A 21,615-nucleotide genomic window follows, 5' to 3' on the forward strand; every position below is an offset into this window, starting at 1 on the left:
GGGGGTGGCTCAGGGCCGCTCACTATGCATATGCTTAGTGAGCGGCCATACAAGGGGCGGGCGGGACGGCTTCCTTGCGGTGCTCAGCACTGCTTGGAAGCCGTCTTTGCTTTATAGGACGCACTTAGTTTTATAAGTGCGTCTTATAAAGCAAAAAATACAGGTATGTCACAGAGGGCAGGGGCCCCCTAGGACGCAAGGGCCCCCGGGCAGCCGCCTACCCTGCCCAATGGGTAAGACGGCCCTGGCCTGACTACTGAGTCATTCACCCGTATACTCCCATAGGTTTAAAGGGAACCAATCAGCCCAATCGGGCTGATATGGTTCCCTGAACTGCTGTATACAGCTCCTGCAGTAGCCGAGGCACTTGGCTGCAGCAAAGCACTTTAATCCCCCGGGCGCGTGACAGGCAGCCGCGGGGAAGTAGTCATCTGGGCGGCTCCCCGCCCGTATCTAGTCACCGCGCTCAGCTTGTCAGCGCGCTCCGGTTCAGGGAACCATATTAGCCCGATTGGTTCCCTTTAAGTATAGTAGTTTATATCATCATTTACTGTATTGTACACTCTCATCATTGCAGGGAAAAGGGCATGCATCGCCGAAAGTTTGGTGCGCCTGCAACTCTTTATTTTCTTCACCCTTATCCTGCAAAAATTCACTTTGAAGCCTACTGGGGACCCCAAGGATTTCGACATCTCTCCTACGGAAAGTGGTTTGGAAAAGCTTCCTCCAACCCTTAAGATTCGATTCATTGTTCGTGATTAGGAAAGTTGGGGAACGGGTTTATATGAACCTCCATTTATGTTATGTAATATACTGACCATTTAACCTTTTAGATGACTCCAGTCAATGGTGGTCATACTATTAGGGAGAGGCCACCTCTGTCACTAAACTGCACCTCCAGTAACATAATCATTCTGGTCATGTTAGTACATGTTAGGATCATGATTACAGTGCAGTACACTGCAATAAAGAGTTATAGCAGAGTATTGTGTAAGTCATTACAGTAAACTCAGCTGCCAAGCCCAAGCCATGCACCCCTTATGGCCTCATGATATGGGGGTTAAAGGGGTTTTATCGAAAAAGATATTAATGGCATATCCTTAAAGGAGAAGTTCAGGCAGACCTCTTTTTTTCACAAGTGCCGGGGAGGGGGGATAAAAGAAATAACATGCTCTCACCTCCCCGTCTCCAGCGCTGGTGGCCGCATACCGCTGATCCAGTTCCTGAGTCTCTGGCCGCTTCCAGGTCTGAGTGGAGACTCAGGACGTGATGTGTCAGCAGACCTGACACGGGGACTAGAGCGGTGATATATGGCCACCAGCCTTGGAGCCGGAGAAGTAAGAGCATGTTATTTATGTTATCCTCCCCTTTCCTAGTGGTTTGCTCAGACTTCTCCTTTAAGAAAGATCATCATTGTGTGATCATTGGGGTTTCAACAATTTTATCTGTAATTTAGATCAGTAGATTTAAAGAGAGGTCTTTTGGTGGGTCCTGGCTTTGTCAGTTATTCAGGTAACCAGTGTCCTTCAGAACCAATCACCAATTCATGCCTGCTTTTAATCCAAGATCTGTCCCAGGGTCCTCAATGATGAGGAGAGTGGTGAGGTGGAACAGGGAAGTGGTGCAGGTCTAGTGCACAGACACTCTAGGCCACACCAGTTTGACACAGGGCTGCAAGTTTAAAAGTTGTTTTTTAGGACAATAACTGCATCACCTGCCAAATGGACCTCAGGACAGTTCTTGAACCAAAACATTCGGTATTTGATTAGCTGGGGCTGCTGAACTTGGATAAAGCTCTAAGGTTGTCTGGAAAACATGGATACAGCCAATGACTATATCCATGTTTTCCACATAGCCTTAGGGCTTTATCCAACTTCAGCAGCCACCACTAATTAAATGCAGAAAGTTCGGGTTCGGATGGACTCCAGCATGCTCCAGGTTCGCTCATCTCTATTCTTGGATTAAAAGCAGCTTTCCGACAGTAAAAGCGGTTAGGAGGGGCAGATTGTGGGTACAGAGTCCCTTTAAGGCTGTTCTCTGCAGAACTATAGGACCAGTATACTATTCTTGCACATTAGTTAGGCTTCCTTTCACATTGCATTCTGGGTGGTCTTGGCTCTACATCACATTCTTATATTACTGCTTTCTACACATGTTATATTACTGCTTTCTATACATATAGAAACTTGACTGCTAAACAAAATACCCCATTAGAGTGCAAGTTTGTCTCCTATTATGACTGCTGTTTCCCATGCTTTGATCCATGCTGTGCTGTGCAAAGAGAAACATAACAGTAGGGATGAGGAAGAAGACAATCTTAGGAAAGAGATTATATCAGCTTTTATTTTACTTATTGTTTGGCAGGATGTGCAGTGGTTGGACAATCTGTAACAAGAACTTTATGTATGTAAAGAAATAAAGACTAAATGTTGCAAGCATTGTAAAAAAAAAAAAAAATCTTTTATAACTGAGCTCCTTAATCTGTGACTTTCTGTAGGAGAGAGACATAGGCTGTTTTTTTTTTAAGTTTTACATTCACTTGTTGCTACTGAAAAAAATTTAAACATGAAATTTAATAGAGATAGTGTATGGATTCTCTAAATTACAGTTGGTTCAGCACTGATTAGATTACAAAGCAGAGCCTAAGGAATCTGTCCCATTTTTATATTCTTAACGTCCAGTGCGGGGGGAAAAATTGTTTCAGGAAGGGGGTGGGAGTGGGACATATTATTATTATTATTATTATGATTATTATTATGATCGCCATTGGAGTCGGGAAGGAATATTCTCCCTGTGATGGGGCAATTGTCATCTGCCTCATAGGGGTTTTTGCCTTCCCCTGGATCAACACAGTAGGGTTTTCCTAGGTTGAACCTGTTGGACTCTTGTCTTCTTTCAACCTTATTAACTATGTTACTATTTTACTATATTAAAGGGGAAGTCTATTAGGGTGGGCGAAAATTCATTACATAAAAAAGAAGTTATAGTTACCTGTCATGGCACCTACGCAGAGCTGCGTCCCACTCCTGGACCTCACTGGCTGTCTTCTGAGCTCTCCTCCTGATACGTCACGACCCGGCTGACAGATGTCCCACTGAGCGAGCTAAATTCAAACCCTGTGACATTGAGCCCAGCTTAAGATGTACCTGGAACCTGGGAGGAGATGACATCCGACATAGCCAGGGCTTTGTGATGCGGCACAGTGCAGGCTTTGGAAGAGGCAAGCATATTAGCTTTATTATTGCCCCCCACCCCCATCCCTGCCCGTAATAAATTTTTGCTCCCCTCTCCCCCACCTGACTTCTCCTTTAAAGAAAGTATGCTTATCAGACATTGTGCCTACACTGCCCGCATCACTGAGCTCCCTAACACCGCTGTCGCTTTCTCCCAGCTTCAGGGTACGTCACGACCTGGCTAAAACGTCATCAAAAGTGGGATTTAGGCCGCAAAGACAATCAGTGACTGCAGAGCTGTGTTGATCAGGGCATCTGTCAACCGGGTCGTGATGTAGCAGCAGGGGAGATATGCAGACTTTCAGTGGGTCCAGGAGCGTGTCACCGTGCTGCAGAGGCACTGGGACAGGTAACTATACCTTCTTTATTATGGTTACCCAACCCCCTGAAATGATTCCCCCCCCCCCCCCCCCGTTGAATAGAATGGGCGAAAATGGAACCAGGAGTCATCACCAGAAGGGCATAGGGTGAGACAGGATTGTAGCTAGGAATGGAGCCAAGGTCTAAAGCCAAGGGTAGAGCAACAAGGACCAGGTGAACAACCTAAAGAATGAAGCAGAATAGATAACCAGGAAAAAGGGCAGAGGTGAAAAGTGGGGTTAATCGCGATAAGAGTCACAATGCACAGAAACAGAGGCCAGGACTCATCAGTGGGTACCACTTGCCCCAGATATCCAAAGCCACCAGAACTGGTAAGGAAGGGTGTAACTGTCTAATACAGCAGGAGTTAGGTGAGGTGAGTATCATGAACAAAAGAGCATAACTTAAATCTAAACAATTGCAATTACGTAAATCTAAGCAAAGAGCAAACACTTAAATCTAAACGCAATACACTTTTGTAATTGTTTGAATATGCACTCCACTAATAAAAGAGATATGTAATGCGTTTCAGTTTGAGAGGGTAGACAGACACCCCTCTACAAGCCTCATTCTTTTCAAATACTTTCAGTAGATCTTTGCATAACATGGACCTCAGCCAGAGTAAACTGCAGTTTGAGCAATTCCCTCATGAGGAAAGTCAATTTGTGTGATAGGTTATTGGCAAACTGTGGTGCACACACAGAGTATTCAGAGATTTGTTTGTGACCGGCGAACAGGAACAATTAGCGCCATGTTCATATGAACAAACATTTACAAACATGTTCGCTCATCACTAGTGATCAGACAGCGAATGAGCAAACACTTGGGCCATTTTGACCTGCTAAACGTCAGCAGCCATCAGCCGCACATCTGTCTTGCAGGAAAGGGCTCCATGAATCAGGGGCGATTAACTTTACCATAGGCCCCGGGCAGGGGCGTAGCTAATGTCTCCTGGGCCCTGGTGCGAGAGGCCAACTTGGCCCCCCCCCCCCTCCTTTCACGTCCAAGTGATGCTATTGGTGTGTATATATATATATATATATATATATATATATATATATATATATACACACCAAGACAGATATTACCACTAACACCAGCATATTGGAAGAGAAAGTATTATCACCATACATATTACTGCCATACTGTTACCGACCAAATCCTGTATACTGAGACCTATATTACCAGTAATACCAGTATATAGGATGGAAACATTACTGCCACACCACAACCACTACCATCACCACCATATTGTTACTGACCAAATCCAGTACACTAAATCACCTCATCCAGTCATATAGAGGTGGCCCCAGCTCTACACAGGCTCTATACACCATATACATTACAGTGCAGATATATCAGGTGACTCACAGGGGGACGTCTTCTCTGATCGGAGTTCTTCCCTTTTCATCTTCTTCTCCATTTGCCCTGGGCCGTTATGAGAACTTCTCCGAGCCACAAATCCACAGAATCTGCCAGACAGACATATTAGTCTCCTCACTCTGGCACCATCCTCATCTATATACACACTGCACATCTGTATTGTCCCCTTTACACACTCCTTTAGTGGGTAGCCCTGACTCTATGTGACCCCCTAATAATATATGCCCCCCTCTGTGTATTCCCTCTCCTCCTATGTTGCCCCCCCCCAAATAGATGGCCCCTCTCCCCCCATGTTGCCCTCCTTATAGATGGCCCCCTCTCCCCCCACCCTCCCTTATAGATGGCCTCCTCTCCCCCCTCCATATAGATGGCCCCCTCTACCCCCTCCCTTATAGATGGCCTCCTCTCCCCCTCCTTATAGATTGCCCCCTGTACCCCCTCCTTATAGATGGCCTCCTCTCCCCCCTCCATATAGATGGCCCCCTTTACCCCCTCCCTTATAGATGGCCCCCTCTCTCCTCACCCTCCCTTATGGATGGCCCCTCTCCCCCCACCCTCCCTTATAGATGGCCCCCTCTCCCCCCTCCCTTATAGATGGTCCCCTTCACCCCCCTCCCTTATAGATGGTCCCCTTCCCCCCCTTCCTTATAGATGGTCCCCTTCACCCCCCCTCCCTTATAAATGGTCCCCTTCACCCCCCCTCCCTTATAGATGGTCCCCTTCACCCCCCTCCCTTATAGATGGTCCCCTTCACCCCCCCTCCCTTATAGATGGTCCCCTTCACCCCCCCTCCCTTATAGATGGTCCCCTTCACCCCCCCCCCTCCCTTATAGATGGTCCCCTTCACCCCCCCTCCCTTATAGATGGTCCCCTTCACCCCCCTCCCTTATAGATGGCCCCCTTCACCCCCCCCTCCCTTATAGATGGTCCCCTTCACCCCCCCCCTTATAGATGGTCCCCTTCACCCCCCCTCCTCCCTTATAGATGGTCCCCTTCACCCCCCCCTCCCTTATAGATGGTCCCCTTCACACCCCCCCTCCTCCCTTATAGATGGTCCCCTTCACCCCCCCCCTCCTCCCTTATAGATGGTCCCCTTCACCCCCCCTCCTCCCTTATAGATGGTCCCCTTCACCCCCCCCCCCCCTCCTCCCTTATAGATGGTCCCCTTCACCCCCCCTCCTCCCTTATAGATGGTCCCCTTCACCCCCCCTCCTCCCTTATAGATGGTCCCCTTCACCCCCCCCCCTCCTCCCTTATAGATGGTCCCCTTCACCCCCCCTCCTCCCTTATAGATGGTCCCCTTCACCCCCCCTCCTCCCTTATAGATGGTCCCCTTCACCCCCCCTCCTCCCTTATAGATGGTCCCCTTCACCCCCCCTCCTCCCTTATAGATGGTCCCCTTCACCCCCCTCCTCCCTTATAGATGGTCCCCTTCACCCCCCCTCCTCCCTTATAGATGGTCCCCTTCACCCCCCCCTCCTCCCTTATAGATGGTCCCCTTCACCCCCCCTCCCTTATAGATGGTCCCCTTCACCCCCCCCCCCCCTCCTCCCTTATAGATGGTCCCCTTCACCCCCCCCCTCCTCCCTTATAGATGGTCCCCTTCACCCCCCCCTCCTCCCTTATAGATGGTCCCCTTCACCCCCCCTCCTCCCTTATAGATGGTCCCCTTCACCCCCCCCCCTCCTCCCTTATAGATGGTCCCCTTCACCCCCCCCCTCCTCCCTTATAGATGGTCCCCTTCACCCCCCCCCTCCTCCCTTATAGATGGTCCCCTTCACCCCCCCCCCTCCTCCCTTATAGATGGTCCCCTTTCCCCCCACCCTCATAGATTGTCCCCTCTTTCCCCCCACCCGTACAGGCTGATAAAAAACAAAACTTAACTCACCTGACAACGCGCTCCCACGTTGATCCTCACTCCTTCGGTTTGTCCCCGGCTGCTGTGCGGCTGCCGGGGGTGTCGCGTCTTATCCCCGGCAGCGCGCGCATCCCAGAGCTCCCTGCGCGCCGGAACCGGAAGTCAGGGCCCAAGGCGCGCAGGGAGCTCTGGGATGCGTGCGCTGCCGGGGATAAGACGCGACATCCCCGGCAGCTGCGCAGCAGCCGGGGGAAGACAGAGTCGGACTCTTGTGACCGCAAGCAAAACAATGCTTGCGGTCACAAGAGTGATTAAAAGGGAGGGCCCCGCGGGCCCCCCTTTGTGGCGGGCCCGGTCGCGGCGGCGACCCCCGCGACCACGGTGGCTACGCCACTGGCCCCGGGCTGTTCACTAATCCTGGACCCCCCTACCCTACTGTACATATGGTAGCACTAGCATGGTGTTTGTAGTACAGGATAGATAATGTCAAGCTGCCCTGATTTTTGCAAAATTGTGGTAAAAAAGCATACATGTTTTGCTAATCATGGCAAAACTGTAGCCAGGGACAATACTCCACTGAAAGTATAAGTCTGTTTGGGTGACCATGACTGATTGAACCTTGTAAAGGCACTGTAAACAAGTACCAATCACCAAAATCACGCTGATTTACAGATGGGCTTGGGCCATCTAAAAGGGTCCTAAAACAGCAGACAAGGGGGTAAGGGTCAGAATGTTAAATATTGAAGACTACAAGTCATGCACTTGCCTTCAGAGGAAGATATTTATTTGGTTAACTATGTGTCAGGAACTTACCTGACCGGGATCCAGCTCTGTCCTCTTGGTGCCGCCTCCCGACGTCCTCCCTAGTGACGTCACGGATACCCGACGGCGTCCCTAGTAACCAGGGACGCCGCGGGCTCCATTTACTCGGCCGCTCAGCTGTGCGGTGTTTGACACTCTGCAGTGTTACAGCTGCACATAATGAAGGCTCAGGAGTCCAGACCAATGATGATCTGGTCCGGGCTCCTGGTCCTGTATTTAAAGAGCCAGCGGTCATTTACTGATCGCTGGCTAATAGGTTAACTCCCTGGTCCCAGCTTCCCTGTCTACTCCTGCGATCCCCTTTCCTAATCCCTCTGTTTGCTCGACTTGTTATCCGACCTCCCGTCTGACTTTCTGACTATCCGATTGGTTGCTGATTTTGTACTGTGTTGTCCGTTTGGTTCTGACTTGGCTCATTGACTATCCTTATTGTGTTTTGTTTGTCTGTCCTGTTGAGTGTTCCACGTATACAGCGTGGGGAACGCCTTCGTGGTTGTCCACGGCCACCTCGGGCCGACTGAGGCAAGCAGGTAGGGACAGTGGCTGGGTTCAGACTCAGGGCCCACTGTCTTGTTGTGTCCGTACCTCCCTGTTTCTTCTCTCTGGAAGAAAGTGGACATGTTTTTGTAGCCCAGGATCACCACTTTAAAGCAAATGTAACCCATTTTTATTGTTCCAACCAATATGAAAAATATGAAGCAATTGTTTAAGTAAGGAAAAATCTTTACAAACCTATATGTCTCCATAGTAACAGACTGCAAACAAATTGATAACTGATAACATTCAGATGGTAAAGAGGGAGCAGATGGCAAGAGTAAAACATGCTTGCAGAATTAGGCCATGTTCTGACCTTGTAAGAGACCGGCCATTCCTTGACCCGGGTAGTGATAATCGAACAGTAAAATGTTTGAGTTGGAGTCAAACCTTTGAACAGTAGTGGTGTTCGGTTCGGGTTTTGACTCAAACTCAAACTCCATTAAAGTCAATGGGAGATGTTTGGGTTAATTTTTATACCTATACAGGTGAGGAAAAGCTGGAATTACAATCCAGAAGAGTAAACTGGATACATGGAACAACTTAGTGAAGACAATTTGGCTCTAAGAATGACAGAAAAAAAATTTAAGAAGGTAAAATACTTAATTCCTTTTAATGGATAACTGAGGTAGCAGAGTTGAGAGATTGACATAGAGTTGACGTAGTAAGGTAGTGATGTAACAAAGTGAGTCGATAATGATCTAGCAGAGTTGAGGCAGCAGTGACGTAGCACAGATGAGGTAGTAAGGTATGGACATAGCAGAGTTGAGGTAGTAAGGTAGTGATGTAGCAGAGTTGAGGTGGCATGACGTAGCAGAGTTGAGGCGGCAGTGGCATAGCAGAGTTGAGGTAGTAAGGTAGTGACATAGCAGCATTGAGGCAGTAGTGACGTAGCAGAGTTGAGGCGGCCAGTTGTAGGCCAGTTGTAGGTCACTCAGCTTTCCTAGCATGTATAGTAGTCAGTATAATGGAGGTCTCTCAGCTTTCCCAGCATCTTGTATAATAGAGGTCACCCAGCTTTCCCAGCATCTTGTATAGTAGTCAATATAATGGCGGTCACCCAGCTTTGCAAGCATCTTGTATAGTGGGCAGTACAATGGTGGTCACCCAGCTTCCCTAGCATCTTGTATTGTAGGCAGTATAATGGCGGTCACCAAGCTTTCCTAGCATCTTGTGTAGTATGCAGTATAATGGCCGTCACCAAGCTTTCCTAGCATCTTGTATGGTACGCAGTATAATGGTGGTCACCAGGGGCATTGCTAGGGTCCTAAAACATCCAGGGCACGGTCCCTCTGAGTTCCTTCATAAGCGGTTAGCGAAGGAGCCCAGTGCAGAGGCTAGTAACCCCAATGACCGCTCTATTAGCCCAGCTCTGTCTCCTCCACTCATAACTGCTGCTAAGCAGACACAGGCAGCCACCCGCCCTGGGCTCCTTTCAGGGTCACTGTCATCGGTAATGGTGCATACCACTGTCCAGGCAGCTCCTTCACAGCTCCCCCTGTACACACAGCCTCTGGGAGGTCTGCCCTAGCTCCTATCCTCTAGGCCAGTGTTCCCCAACCTTTTCTACCTCAGGAACTCCTACCAGATAACGTTCTACAAAATGCAAAAAACCTCATTCAGTGACTCACTGGTGACGTCTTCTTTGATCTGAGTTGTTTTCTTTCCCTTTTCCTCTCCATCCGGCATAGACCACCATGATGATTTCTTCCAGCTGCAATTCATCTCTTCAGAACCTGCCAGACAAACATCTTATAGTGCGTTTACACAGGAAGATTTATCTGACAGATTTTGGTTGCCAAAGCCAGGAATGGATTTGAAAAGAGGAGAAACTGAGCGGTACCTGAGGGCGGCCAATCCGAGGTGCGCGTCAGGCCAGGGGTCAGAAGTCGAGGCTGCTGCAAAATTTGGCGCAGGCTGGTGGCGGCAGTAGCAAATAACTTTCGGGCCTAGGCAAAATTCGTTCAGGGCTAAGGCCCCGTATGATTGTGCCTAGCGACGCCACTGGTGGTCACCTATATTTCCTAGCATCCTGTATAGTAGTCAGTATAATAGCGGTCACCCAGCTTTCCTACCATCTTGTATAGTAGGCAGTACAATGGAGGTGACCCAGCTTTCCTAGCATCTTGTATAGTAGTCAGTATATGGAGGTCACCCAGCTTTCCCAGCATCTTGTATAGTAGTCAGTATATGGAGGTCACCCAGCTTTCCTAGCATCTTGTATAGTAGTCAGTATAAAGAGGTCACCCAGCTTTCCCAGCATCTTGTATAGTAGTCAGTATAATGGACGTCACCCAGCTTGGAATATTGGAAAGATGGAAAGCCATGGGTGGGTTATTTATTAATGCAAAAAATGATTTTTGGGGGAATACCCCTGGGAAAATTACACTTTTGGCCATTGACAAAGATTTAGCAACAGAGAGAACTCTATTTCCTAGATATATATCTGTATGACAATAACACACGGTATATATATCTATATCCAGGGCCGGCGTTAGGGGGGGCAGGCAAACAGGGCAATTGCGCAGGGCCCCCATCCCAAGGGGGCCCCCTGTAGCTGCTGTGATGCCAAAAAGCTGCAGTAGGTTTACTGCAGCTGTCACAGTAAACCTTGCTGCTAGCGGAGACACACAGTGCCTGTTCCACCTTAAGGGCTCGTTCCCACTGAGCAAAAGCAGCTGAATTTCTGCGCTGAATCAGCGCTGAAATTTCAGCCGTTAAAATAGGTGCAGAGCTAATTTCCATTGTGTTGAATGGAAATTCTGCTCTGCAGTTCACACAGTGGAATTTCCGCACTGAACTAATCCGCTTTCCGCCAGAAGAATGAACATGTTCATTCTTCCGCTAGCGGAAGCCTATACAAATCAATGGGGCTCTGATTTTCTGTTTCAGCGCGGATTCAGCGCGGATTCAGCGCGGAATACAAGCGTAATACAAGCGGAAATTACTCGCTGAATCAGCGCGGAAATGGGGAAAAGGGGGGGGAGGAGGATTCTAGTATATGTTCTGGTATAGTCTAGTTTACTCGCCAAATACTCGCTGAATTTCAGCGCTGAATGCATGCGGATTCAGCGCGGATTCCTCGAGTATTCAGCGCTGAATTTGTCAAGAGCTGATTACGAGCTGAACACTTTCCTAGCAGAATACGCAGGGATTCTGCTTACATTCTGCTTATATTCTGCTCGGAATTCAGCGTCAGTTGATTTCAGGCGGAAATATTTCCTTGCGTAATCCGCTCCTTTTGCTCTGTGTGAACGTAGCCTAAGAAGCTCCCTTAAGAAATCCTCCCTTCCCTCTCCCCTGCTTGGACAATCCTCCTCCAGCTTCGGGGTTTGCAGCATGTCGGGCAGGGCAGTTTCTAGGCCATTTTGGCAACAGGGCGACTCTGAAATATAGCCCCCCCCCGTGTATATCTTGTATATTATTGTGTGACCCTCTGTGAGGCGGTATATATTACTGTGTGACCCTCTGTGAGGCGATATATATTATTGTGTGACCCTCTGTGAGGCAGTATATACTATTGTGTGACTCTGTGAGGCGATATATATTACTGTGTGACCCTCTGTGAGGCTGTATATATTACTGTGTGACCCTCTGTGAGGCAGTATATACTATTGTGTGACTCTGTGAGGCGGTATATATTACTGTGTGACCCTCTGTGAGGCAATATATATTATTGTGTGACCCTCTGTGAGGCGGTATATATTATTGTGTGACCCTCTGTGAGGCTGTTTATACTGTTGTGTGACCCTCTGGGAGGCAGTATATATTACTGTGTGACCCTCTGTGACGCGGTATATATTACTGTGTGACCCTCTGGGAGGCGGTATATATTATTGTGTGACCCTCTGGGAGGCAGTATATAGAGCATAGCAGCACACTATACATACCATAGGATATAACACATACACAGCACACTATACATACCATAGGATATCACACATACACAGCACACTATACATTCCATAGGATATCACACATACACAGTACACTATACATTCCATAGGATATCACACATACACAGTACACTATACATACCATAGGATATCACACATACACAGCACACTATACATACCATAGGATATCACACATACACAGCACACTATACATAACATAGGATATCACACATACACAGCACACTATACATACCATAGGATATCACACATACACAGCACACTATACATAACATAGGATATCACACATACACAGCACACTATACATACCATAGGATATCACACATACACAGCACACTATACATACCATAGGATATCACACATACACAGCACACTATACATACCATAGGATATCACACATACACAGTACACTATACATACCATAGGATATCACACATACACAGCACACTATACATACCATAGGATATCACACATACACAGCACACTATACATACCATAGCTCATCACACATACACAGCACACTATACATACCATAGGATATCACACATACACAGCACACTATACATACCATAGGATATCACACATACACAGCACACTATACATAACATAGGATATCACACATACACAGCACACTATACATACCATAGGATATCACACATACACAGCACACTATACATACCATAGGATATCACACATACACAGCACAGTGGACTCTTAAGGGTATAAACCCACACACCGTATACGCAGCGTATTTACTGCTGCGATACGCAGCAAATACGCAACAAATACGCAGCAGATTAGATCTAAATTATTGAACACAGCATCAAATCTAAACCATTAAATCTGCTGCGTATTTGTTGCGTATCTGCTGCGTATACGGTGTGTGGGTTTGTACCCTTACACACAAATATAGTGGAGTAACTTTTTGTAGCTGGGTGCAGTCTAGGAAGGGTTAAATCACCAGGCAGAGGTCCTATGCTAATAACCCTCCCCACCCCCTCCTCCTGACTGAAGCTGCAGAGCCTTGTCAGCTAAGGGGAAAGGAAGTTAGAAGGAAGATAGATCAAGTACAGACTGAGGTATGAAGCTGCCCATCACCCTGCTCCCCCACAATCACATACAACCCCAACACTGTACTGCTGATTCCCCACAGTGACCACCCCCCCCCCCCCCCTCCTTACAGACAGCAGCACTTACAGGAAGCTTCTCCTCAGCTGTGTGCAGGCCGGGTCGGGGGAGGAGACGCCTCACACAGGAGCTGCTGACTGTGCTGGATGCTGTGTAGAGCCGCAGGGGGAACGTGGAGGAGTCCTTGCTGCCTCCTATATCCTCTTCCCTTTAGTCACAGGCCACAAAGGAGCCCCCAGGAGCCAGGTACTGTGTGTGGGGGCGCTCTGAAGTCCGGGCCTGCTTCCCTGTGCACAGGGCCGATTCTAGCTTTTCTGCTGCCTGAGGCGAAAATTAAAATGGCGCCCCCCCCCATTCTAGAATCAATTGTGTAGCAACTATTTCACATGTGCTGCTATATACCACCCCTCCGCTATGCCCCAGTATAAATATATCCACATGTGCTGCTATATACCACCACCTCCTCCACTATGCCCCAGTATACATATATCCACATGTGCTGCTATATACCACCTTCTCCACCATGCCCCAGTATATATATATCCACATGTGCTGCTATATACCACCTCTTCCACTATGCCCCAGTATACAAATATCCACATGTGCTGCTATATACCACCTCCTCCACTATACATATATCCACATGTGCTGCTATATACCACCACCTCCTCCACTATACCCCAGTATACATATATCCACATGTGCTGCTATATACCACCACCTCCTCCACTATGCCCCAGTATACATATATCCACATGTGCTGCTATATACCACCACTTCCTCCACTATACCTCAGTATACATATATCCACATGTGCTGCTATATACCACCACCTCCTCCACTATGCCCCAGTATATATATATCCACATGTGCTGCTATATACCACTTCCTCCACTATACCCCAGTATACATATATCCACATGTGCTGCTATATACCACCACCTCCTCCACTATGCCCCAGTATACATATATCCACATGTGCTGCTATATACCACCACTTCCTCCACTATACCCCAGTATACATATATCCACATGTGCTGCTATATACCACCACCTCCTCCACTATGCCCCAGTATACATATATCCACATGTGCTGCTATATACCACCACTTCCTCCACTATACCCCAGTATGCATATATCCACATGTGCTGCTATATACCACCTCCTCCACTATGCCTCAGTATATATATATCCACATGTGCTGCTATATACCACCTCCCCCACTATGCCCCAGTATACATATATCCACATGTGCTGCTATATACCACCACCTCCACTATACACCAGTATACATATATCCACATGTGCTGCTATATACCACCTCCTCCACTATGCCCCAGTATACATATATCCACATGTGCTGCTATATACCACCACCTCCACTATACACCAGTATACATATATCCACATGTGCTGCTATATACCACCACCTCCACTATACACCAGTATACATATATATCCACATGTGCTGCTATATACCTCCTCCACTATATCCCAGTATACATATATCCACATGTGCTGCTATATACCACCACCTCCTCCACCATGCCCCAGTATACATATATCCACATGTGCTGCTATATACCACCACCTCCTCCACCATGCCCCAGTATACATATATATCCACATGTGCTGCTATATACCTCCTCCACTATATCCCAGTATACATATATCCACATGTGCTGCTATATACCTCCTCCTCCACCATGCCCCAGTATACATATATATCCACATGTGCTGCTATATACCTCCTCCACTATATCCCAGTATACATATATCCACATGTGCTGCTATATACCACCACCTCCACCATGCCCCAGTATACATATATCCACATGTGCTGCTATATATCACCACCTCCACTATATCCCAGAGACTATGGTATAAACTGGGGTATAGTAGTGGAGGAGGGGGCTGGAGTCCAGCACAGGCAGGAGGAGCAGCACAGACTGACAGGATACAACATGGCTCTGGTGCTGGAGGAGTTTGCTCTTATGTCTGCTGCTGTTATCAGTCTGCAGCTGTTACAAAGACGGATGATGTGCTCTCCGGTGTGCACACTCTCCTAGAAGCACACTGCACTGCCTGTATGGGCTCTGGCACAGTGACTACAGACCTTGCTCCGGCTACCACCTCCTGGCTCCCTCACGGGCTCTGAGACCTGACCCCGCCCCTGACCCCCAAACAATTATCACCCTCAGCCATCAGCCTCCCCCCTCAGCCCTGTTATACATACTTACTAGTACTGGGGAGGAGGAGGGATCAGCATGTGGAGCCGCTGTGGCCGGCCGAGCAGGCATGTACCCAATCCTCAGGAAGACTGCCGGGTGACGTCACACATAACAGAGACGTAGCCCGGCAGTTCCTGGGGAGGGCGGCAGGGGGCCGGCCAGGGACTGAGCACTGCTAGGAGATCGGGGCTGCTGTCATTTTAGTGAAGTTACTCTTCACTAAAATGACAGTGTCAGGGAAGATTGTGCCGCCCCCTGCAGGATCACAGGAGCTGCCGCCTGAGGCTGAAGCCTCAGTCTGCCTCATGGCAGGAGCGGGCCTGCCTGTGCACAATGTAACTGCTGCTGAGTGAGGAGGGGGAGGGTGCCCCCTAGCTGTCAGCGCCCCGTGCAGTGGCCCGGCCTGCACGGTGCTAGAAACGGCCCTGATGTCGGGATGGTAAGGGAGGACAGGTGATGTGTGCAGACATAGTGGAGCTCTGTGCCTCCTGCATCCCCTGAAGACCTGCTCCCTGCCTCCTTTGTCCCCCCTAGACCCCCAATAACCCTGCTCCCTGTCTCCTGCACTCCCAATAGACCTGCTCCCCGTCTCCTGCACTCCCTATAGCCCTGCTCCCCGTCTCCTGCACTCCCTATAGCCCTGCTCCCCGTCTCCTGCACTCCCTATAGCCCTGCTACCCGTCTCCTGCACTCCCTATAGCCCTGCTTCCCGTCTCCTGCACTCCCTATAGCCCTGCTCCCCGTCTCCTGCACTCCCTATAGCCCTGCTCCCCGTCTCCTGCACTCCCTATAGCCCTGCTCCCCGTCTCCTGCACTCCCTATAGCCCTGCTCCCCGTCTCCTGCACTCCCTATAGCCCTGCTCCCCGTCTCCTGCACTCCCTATAGCCCTGCTCCCTGTCTCCTGCACTCCCTATAGCCCTGCTCCCCGTCTCCTGCACTCCCTATAGTCCTGCTCCCTGTCACTGCTGATACCAGTCTGTCTTGGAAGTAGCAGCCAGAGCGTTAAATAGGGGACCATAAGACATTGCAGGAGGAGCCCTGAGGTAGGTGAGTATGAGTTATTTTTTTATTTTCATTGTCTTTCCCAGTAAAATTTAAAAATTCTGTAACCTAGAATACCCATATAAATAAAACAGGACACGGATACAATACATGCTAGGTATCATGAGGTTTCCCCCTTGTCCCAGTGTTTCTGGTGTTTTTCTGATGTTTTATGTGGGAATGACGTTTGATATTTCCCTATTTTGCCAGTTTTAGCATTGTTTGTACGCCTAGTGTGGTTCCACCCAGCAGCATTGTTTGGTGTCAATTCATAGAAATAATGTGTGTGCGAGTGTAGGGACTTGTGCAGCTAATCTATTAAGACCCTAGCAAAGCTACCGTCAGACCACCCTCTGATTTAACTATGACCATGTTGTGGTGCAATATAAGAGCACTTGGGGCCCCACTTTGCTCAGGGCCACACTTGGCCTAAAACCGGCCTTGTCTATCTATCTATCTATGACAAACAAAAGCAAATGGTATCTATATATATATATATATATATATATATATATAAACACAGTATATTAAACGGTATTTCACCCCCAAAACTGACAAAAATGAACTAAACAACTCCCATGTATGATTGATAGATGCGTATAATAGATGATTTTGAAGATGTTTTTTAATATGATTATTCAGCCATAAAAACTGATAAAAATTGACTTTTGGGCACTGAGTGTGAATAAGAAAAAAATAATGGAGGTCACCAAGCTTTACCAAACCCAAGTATTGCTGTCTATGGAGAGTTAAATGCCATCTAAGTCTACACTTCTCCCTAAGTCCCCGATCTCGTCCCTAAGTCCCCGATCTCGTCCCTAAGTCCCCGATCTCGTCCCTAAGTCCCCGATCTCGTCCCTAAGTCCCCGATCTCGTCCCTAAGTCCCCGATCTCGTCCCTAAGTCCCCGATCTCGTCCCTAAGTCCCCGATCTCGTCCCTAAGTCCCTGATCTCGCTAAACACCCGACAAAGTAACTAACAAATCTAAATAGCAGCATGCAAGCAGACAGACAGACAGAGAGCAGTCTATACAGCAAAGTGAGTGAGCAGAAATTGGCGCCCAGAACACATCACAGTGAAGTATATATCAGATGGTCATGTGATTTTAGCAGCCAATGAGACCCCTACACCTCAGCAATGACGTCTCTGACACTTCTATGTGCTCTGCAGTGATTGGCTGGCAAAAAGGCACTCGAACTTGAACTCGAACACTAACTCGAACGAACAGTAAAAAGGTCCGTTCGGTTTGAGTTCGAGAAAATCGAGATGTTCGACTCAAACCTAACTTTTTTTTAACAGTTCGATCAACACTTGTCAGGGAACGGCCGCTCTCAGAAAAGATTATCCCGACCTGTTCTGCAGCACCAGCCGGATGATCTTTAGCGCCGCTGAGTTCTCATGCGGGCGCATTCGTGTGCACACGCATCAAAACTCCCCACTGCACACTATGAACCATGCGGCCGGAGCCGCTCGCTCCATCGTGTGCGCTCACAGGGTTTTCTGCGGCCGCTGTTCAATGAATAGTGGGCGCAGAAAACTGACATGTCAGTTTACTACGGCGCTGCTAGGGATCCCGGCCGGAGTGTATTCCATGTGTATACTCTCTGGCCAGGATTTCCTCAGCCTGCAGCACAATGTAAGTACCGCACTAATCTGATTACTGCGGAACTTACGCTATGTCAACAAGGTTTGTTAGCAGTCTGTTGCCAAGGAGATACATAGCTCTTCATAGGAGCTGTAAGTACAAAACAATAGAATATTCTTATTGAAGGGTTTTATTTATTTTTTACATTTTTTTTTTTTTACAAAGTTTTTATTTTAGACTCCTAACTAAAAAATATTACATGAGTGTACATCACTTTTAAAGAGAATTCTAAAGTAAAAAAATAAAAAATATATATATATATACATATAAAATTATATTTTTAATGTTTTTGTTATTTTGAAACCATAAAGATAATATATATTCAGCATTTAAAATACAACAATGCCACATGCTCAGTTATTTACAGCTTTATTTAAGACCCCAGCCGAGAATTGTAGACTTTGCGCTGGAGGAATCTGGTGTATGGGAATCCTATGGAGAGCAGAAAGAATGTACTGTATACTCTGAACAAATAGAAACTAGTGCCAAGTTTTCTATCAACTTTTCACCCCACCCCCTCTCCTTTCCTATTTAATGTATAGAAAGTTGCTTACACAGATGCGAAGCAGCTCCAGGGAATGAGAGAGACATGACTGAGCTAAACTCCATCACTGCTGGCCTGGTGGGCTTCGCCACACTTATTATAGTTTTTTCTTATGCAAAATTAATATGGAAGAGGAAGACGTTACCCCCTGGACCATTCCCAATGCCTGTTTTAGGGAACGCTCCACACCTTATGTCTAATGGATTATTGCCAAGCTTAAAAAAGGTAAGTGGTGACATCTCTATTGCATCCATTTCTGGCCCGGAAATTATATGGCCGTGGTTATATTTTATTGTTTTAGTTGCAGCTAATAAAGGGGTTATCCAGTAAAAAAAAAAAAAAAAATTCTTTTAATCAACTGGTTTCAGAAAGTTATATAGATTTGCATTTTACTTTTATTTAAAAATCCCATACTGAGGGTTCATACTGAGGAATTCTCGCGGATGATATCCGGGGAATTCCGCACGCCTTTCCGCCGGCTCCATAGACACCATTCTATGGGGCGGCGTATTCTGCTATCGGCCGAAAGAAGTGACATGTTCACGCGGACAGACAGCGGAATTCCGCGGATATCATCCGCGAGAATTCCTCAGTATGAACCCACCCTCAGGCAGAAATGTTAGCAGAGAGCACTGTGTCAGACTAAAAAGAAAACAGTTCATGCAGGACATACAGCAGCTGATAAGTACTGGAAGACTTAAAATTTTTAAATATCAGTAAATTACAAATCAATATAACTTTCCAAACCCAGTTGATTTGAAGGAAAAAGAAATTTTGCTGGTTAACCTCTTTAAGTTGAACTTCACTAAATGCTTGCCATTCCTGATGCATAAAGCTCCTATGGTGAGTTTTTTATGGTGAACTCATATGTTGCCTAGGCTTTGGAAATGTTGCACTTCAGGGTTCTAATAGTTCTCCATAGAGGGAAAGCTACAATCTCTGCACATTTGTGCGTTAATAGTGAATGTAATAAGGCTGAGTTTACGGCTGTGTTTTGAATTCCTTTTTTTCTGTTCTGTAATATTAACAAAAAACAGAATTAAAGCTGTGATCGATCCATCACTAGTGGTGTCTGGCAAGCCTAATGTCGTCCATTGTTCTGTCATTATGCTCAGTATAGCATTAGCATAAATATAATGGAGTTTACCCATCCAACACAGAGTTTAACTTGGTAGAGTGCCAAACTAAGAGCCGTATAACACGACCCGATTAGTAATATAAGCGAGTGCCAATCTGCTAGATCAGCACTCGTTTACAGAGCCTATTACATGACTCGATTATCGTGCAGCAAGTGCCGTAGCATGTAAGCATGTAATATTCTGGGGGTCTCAGCAGTCGTTACATCTACCTATCGACCCAGCTGCAAAAATGAAGAGTGATGGATACAACTGAGCTGGGATAATATAAATGACACTGCAGTAATATTTGGGGTGAATACTGATGCTTTTTAGACAATAACAAAACTTTTTATGGTACATTATGGTGGATGAAAGTGTAGACTAAAACCCATGTGTTTTGTAATCCCATAGTTGGCCGAAAAATATGGCCCGGTTTACACAATACACTTTGGCTCCAGGCCTACAGTCATTGTTGTTGGATATCAAGCTGCTAAAGAAGTGCTGGTAGATCTTGGAGACATTTTCCTAGGAAGAGGAAGCATTCCTGTGTTTGAGCGGTTTTATAACAACTGTGGTAAGTAGGGATCCAGAACGTATGACCAGTTAACCACTTCTATCCTTCACGCAGGCTTTCAATTATACCATTGTCCATCCTTCATTCACATATTCCAGTATTTATTCCAACATCTGCTTCCATATTTAGGCCCTCTATTCAGTATTAGTCACTTACACAGTATTTTCAGAGCTGTTTAAAGGGTTGCACAAGTCACTTGCATACAGTGCCTTGACTACGGTCTATCACTACCAATTTTGAAGGTCCCCTTGACCCAATTTCCCTGTTGGTTCGGTGTGCGACACAATTTTTCCAAAAATCTGCAAACCTGTCATTTTTGTCCAAAAACCTGCCAATTGGGCACGTCATTGATGTGTCATGGGTGTGTCCTTTAAAACCCAACACAACCATCAGATTTATTCACCAAATTGCCATTTTTTGACGGTTTTCTGTTCTAAAAACCAGCCACTTCTAGTATTGTTAGATAGTCGGGTTTTAGTTTTGTCCTGTAAATAAAACCTTCAAAATCTAACAAGGGCGTGCGTCACATTAGTGAATTTAACGAAGAAGCAAAAAAATAAAACAGACTCAACTGGCAGCATAATATCTTAAATGGCTTAAAGGATCAGTCAGGCGAAAATGTTTTTTAAGGTATTGTATTGCCCCCCAAAAGTTATACAAATCGCCAATATACACTTATTACGAGAAATGCACATAAAGTGCTTTTTTCCCTGCACTTACTACTGCACCAAGGCTTCACTTCCTGGATAAAATGGTGATGTCACTTCCTGGATAACATGGTGATGTCACTTCCTGAATAACATGGTGATGTCACTTCCTGGATAACATGGTGATGTCACGACCCAACAGTACTACACGGAGAGCATGGCAGAAAACATTTCTGTAAATGAGTTCATGGAATTTTTACAGGCAACTTTTTTTTTTACTATGTTTTTATATATTTTTTATTGAAGCGATGTATATCAGCCATTCCTCATGCTCTTAAAACCTTGAAAATTATATTTTTTACTCTAACCCATATTTGTACTGTAAGGGTTGACCCTTCTTAATGGAGACAACTGGAGGCAAATGAGGCAGTTTTCTCTCCTGACCCTCAAGGATTTTGGAATGGGTAAAAAGAGTTTGGAAGAACCGATCCAGGTAGAAGCCCAACACCTTGTGGATTATTTCAGAAGATCTGACCGTAAGTATTGCAGAAAGCAACACAATTTCATGTATATTAGTGGTG

General features: G+C 46.7%; 1 protein-coding gene across 1 annotated transcript in view; it reads left to right on the top strand.

The window, feature by feature from the left end:
* The window catches only part of LOC138766103 (cytochrome P450 2C4-like), a 53,395-nt gene that overhangs the window by 27,400 nt on the left and 4,380 nt on the right, over positions 1 to 21,615 (top strand). Inside the window, exons 9-11 of the mRNA XM_069943449.1 lie at positions 18,694 to 18,920; positions 20,225 to 20,387; positions 21,421 to 21,570. Coding sequence (XP_069799550.1) covers positions 18,694 to 18,920; positions 20,225 to 20,387; positions 21,421 to 21,570 — 540 coding nt within the window. The remainder of the gene's footprint in view (positions 1 to 18,693; positions 18,921 to 20,224; positions 20,388 to 21,420; positions 21,571 to 21,615) is intronic.

Source organism: Dendropsophus ebraccatus, chromosome 10, assembly GCF_027789765.1.
Source record: "Dendropsophus ebraccatus isolate aDenEbr1 chromosome 10, aDenEbr1.pat, whole genome shotgun sequence".
Lineage (NCBI taxonomy): Eukaryota > Metazoa > Chordata > Amphibia > Anura > Hylidae > Dendropsophus > Dendropsophus ebraccatus.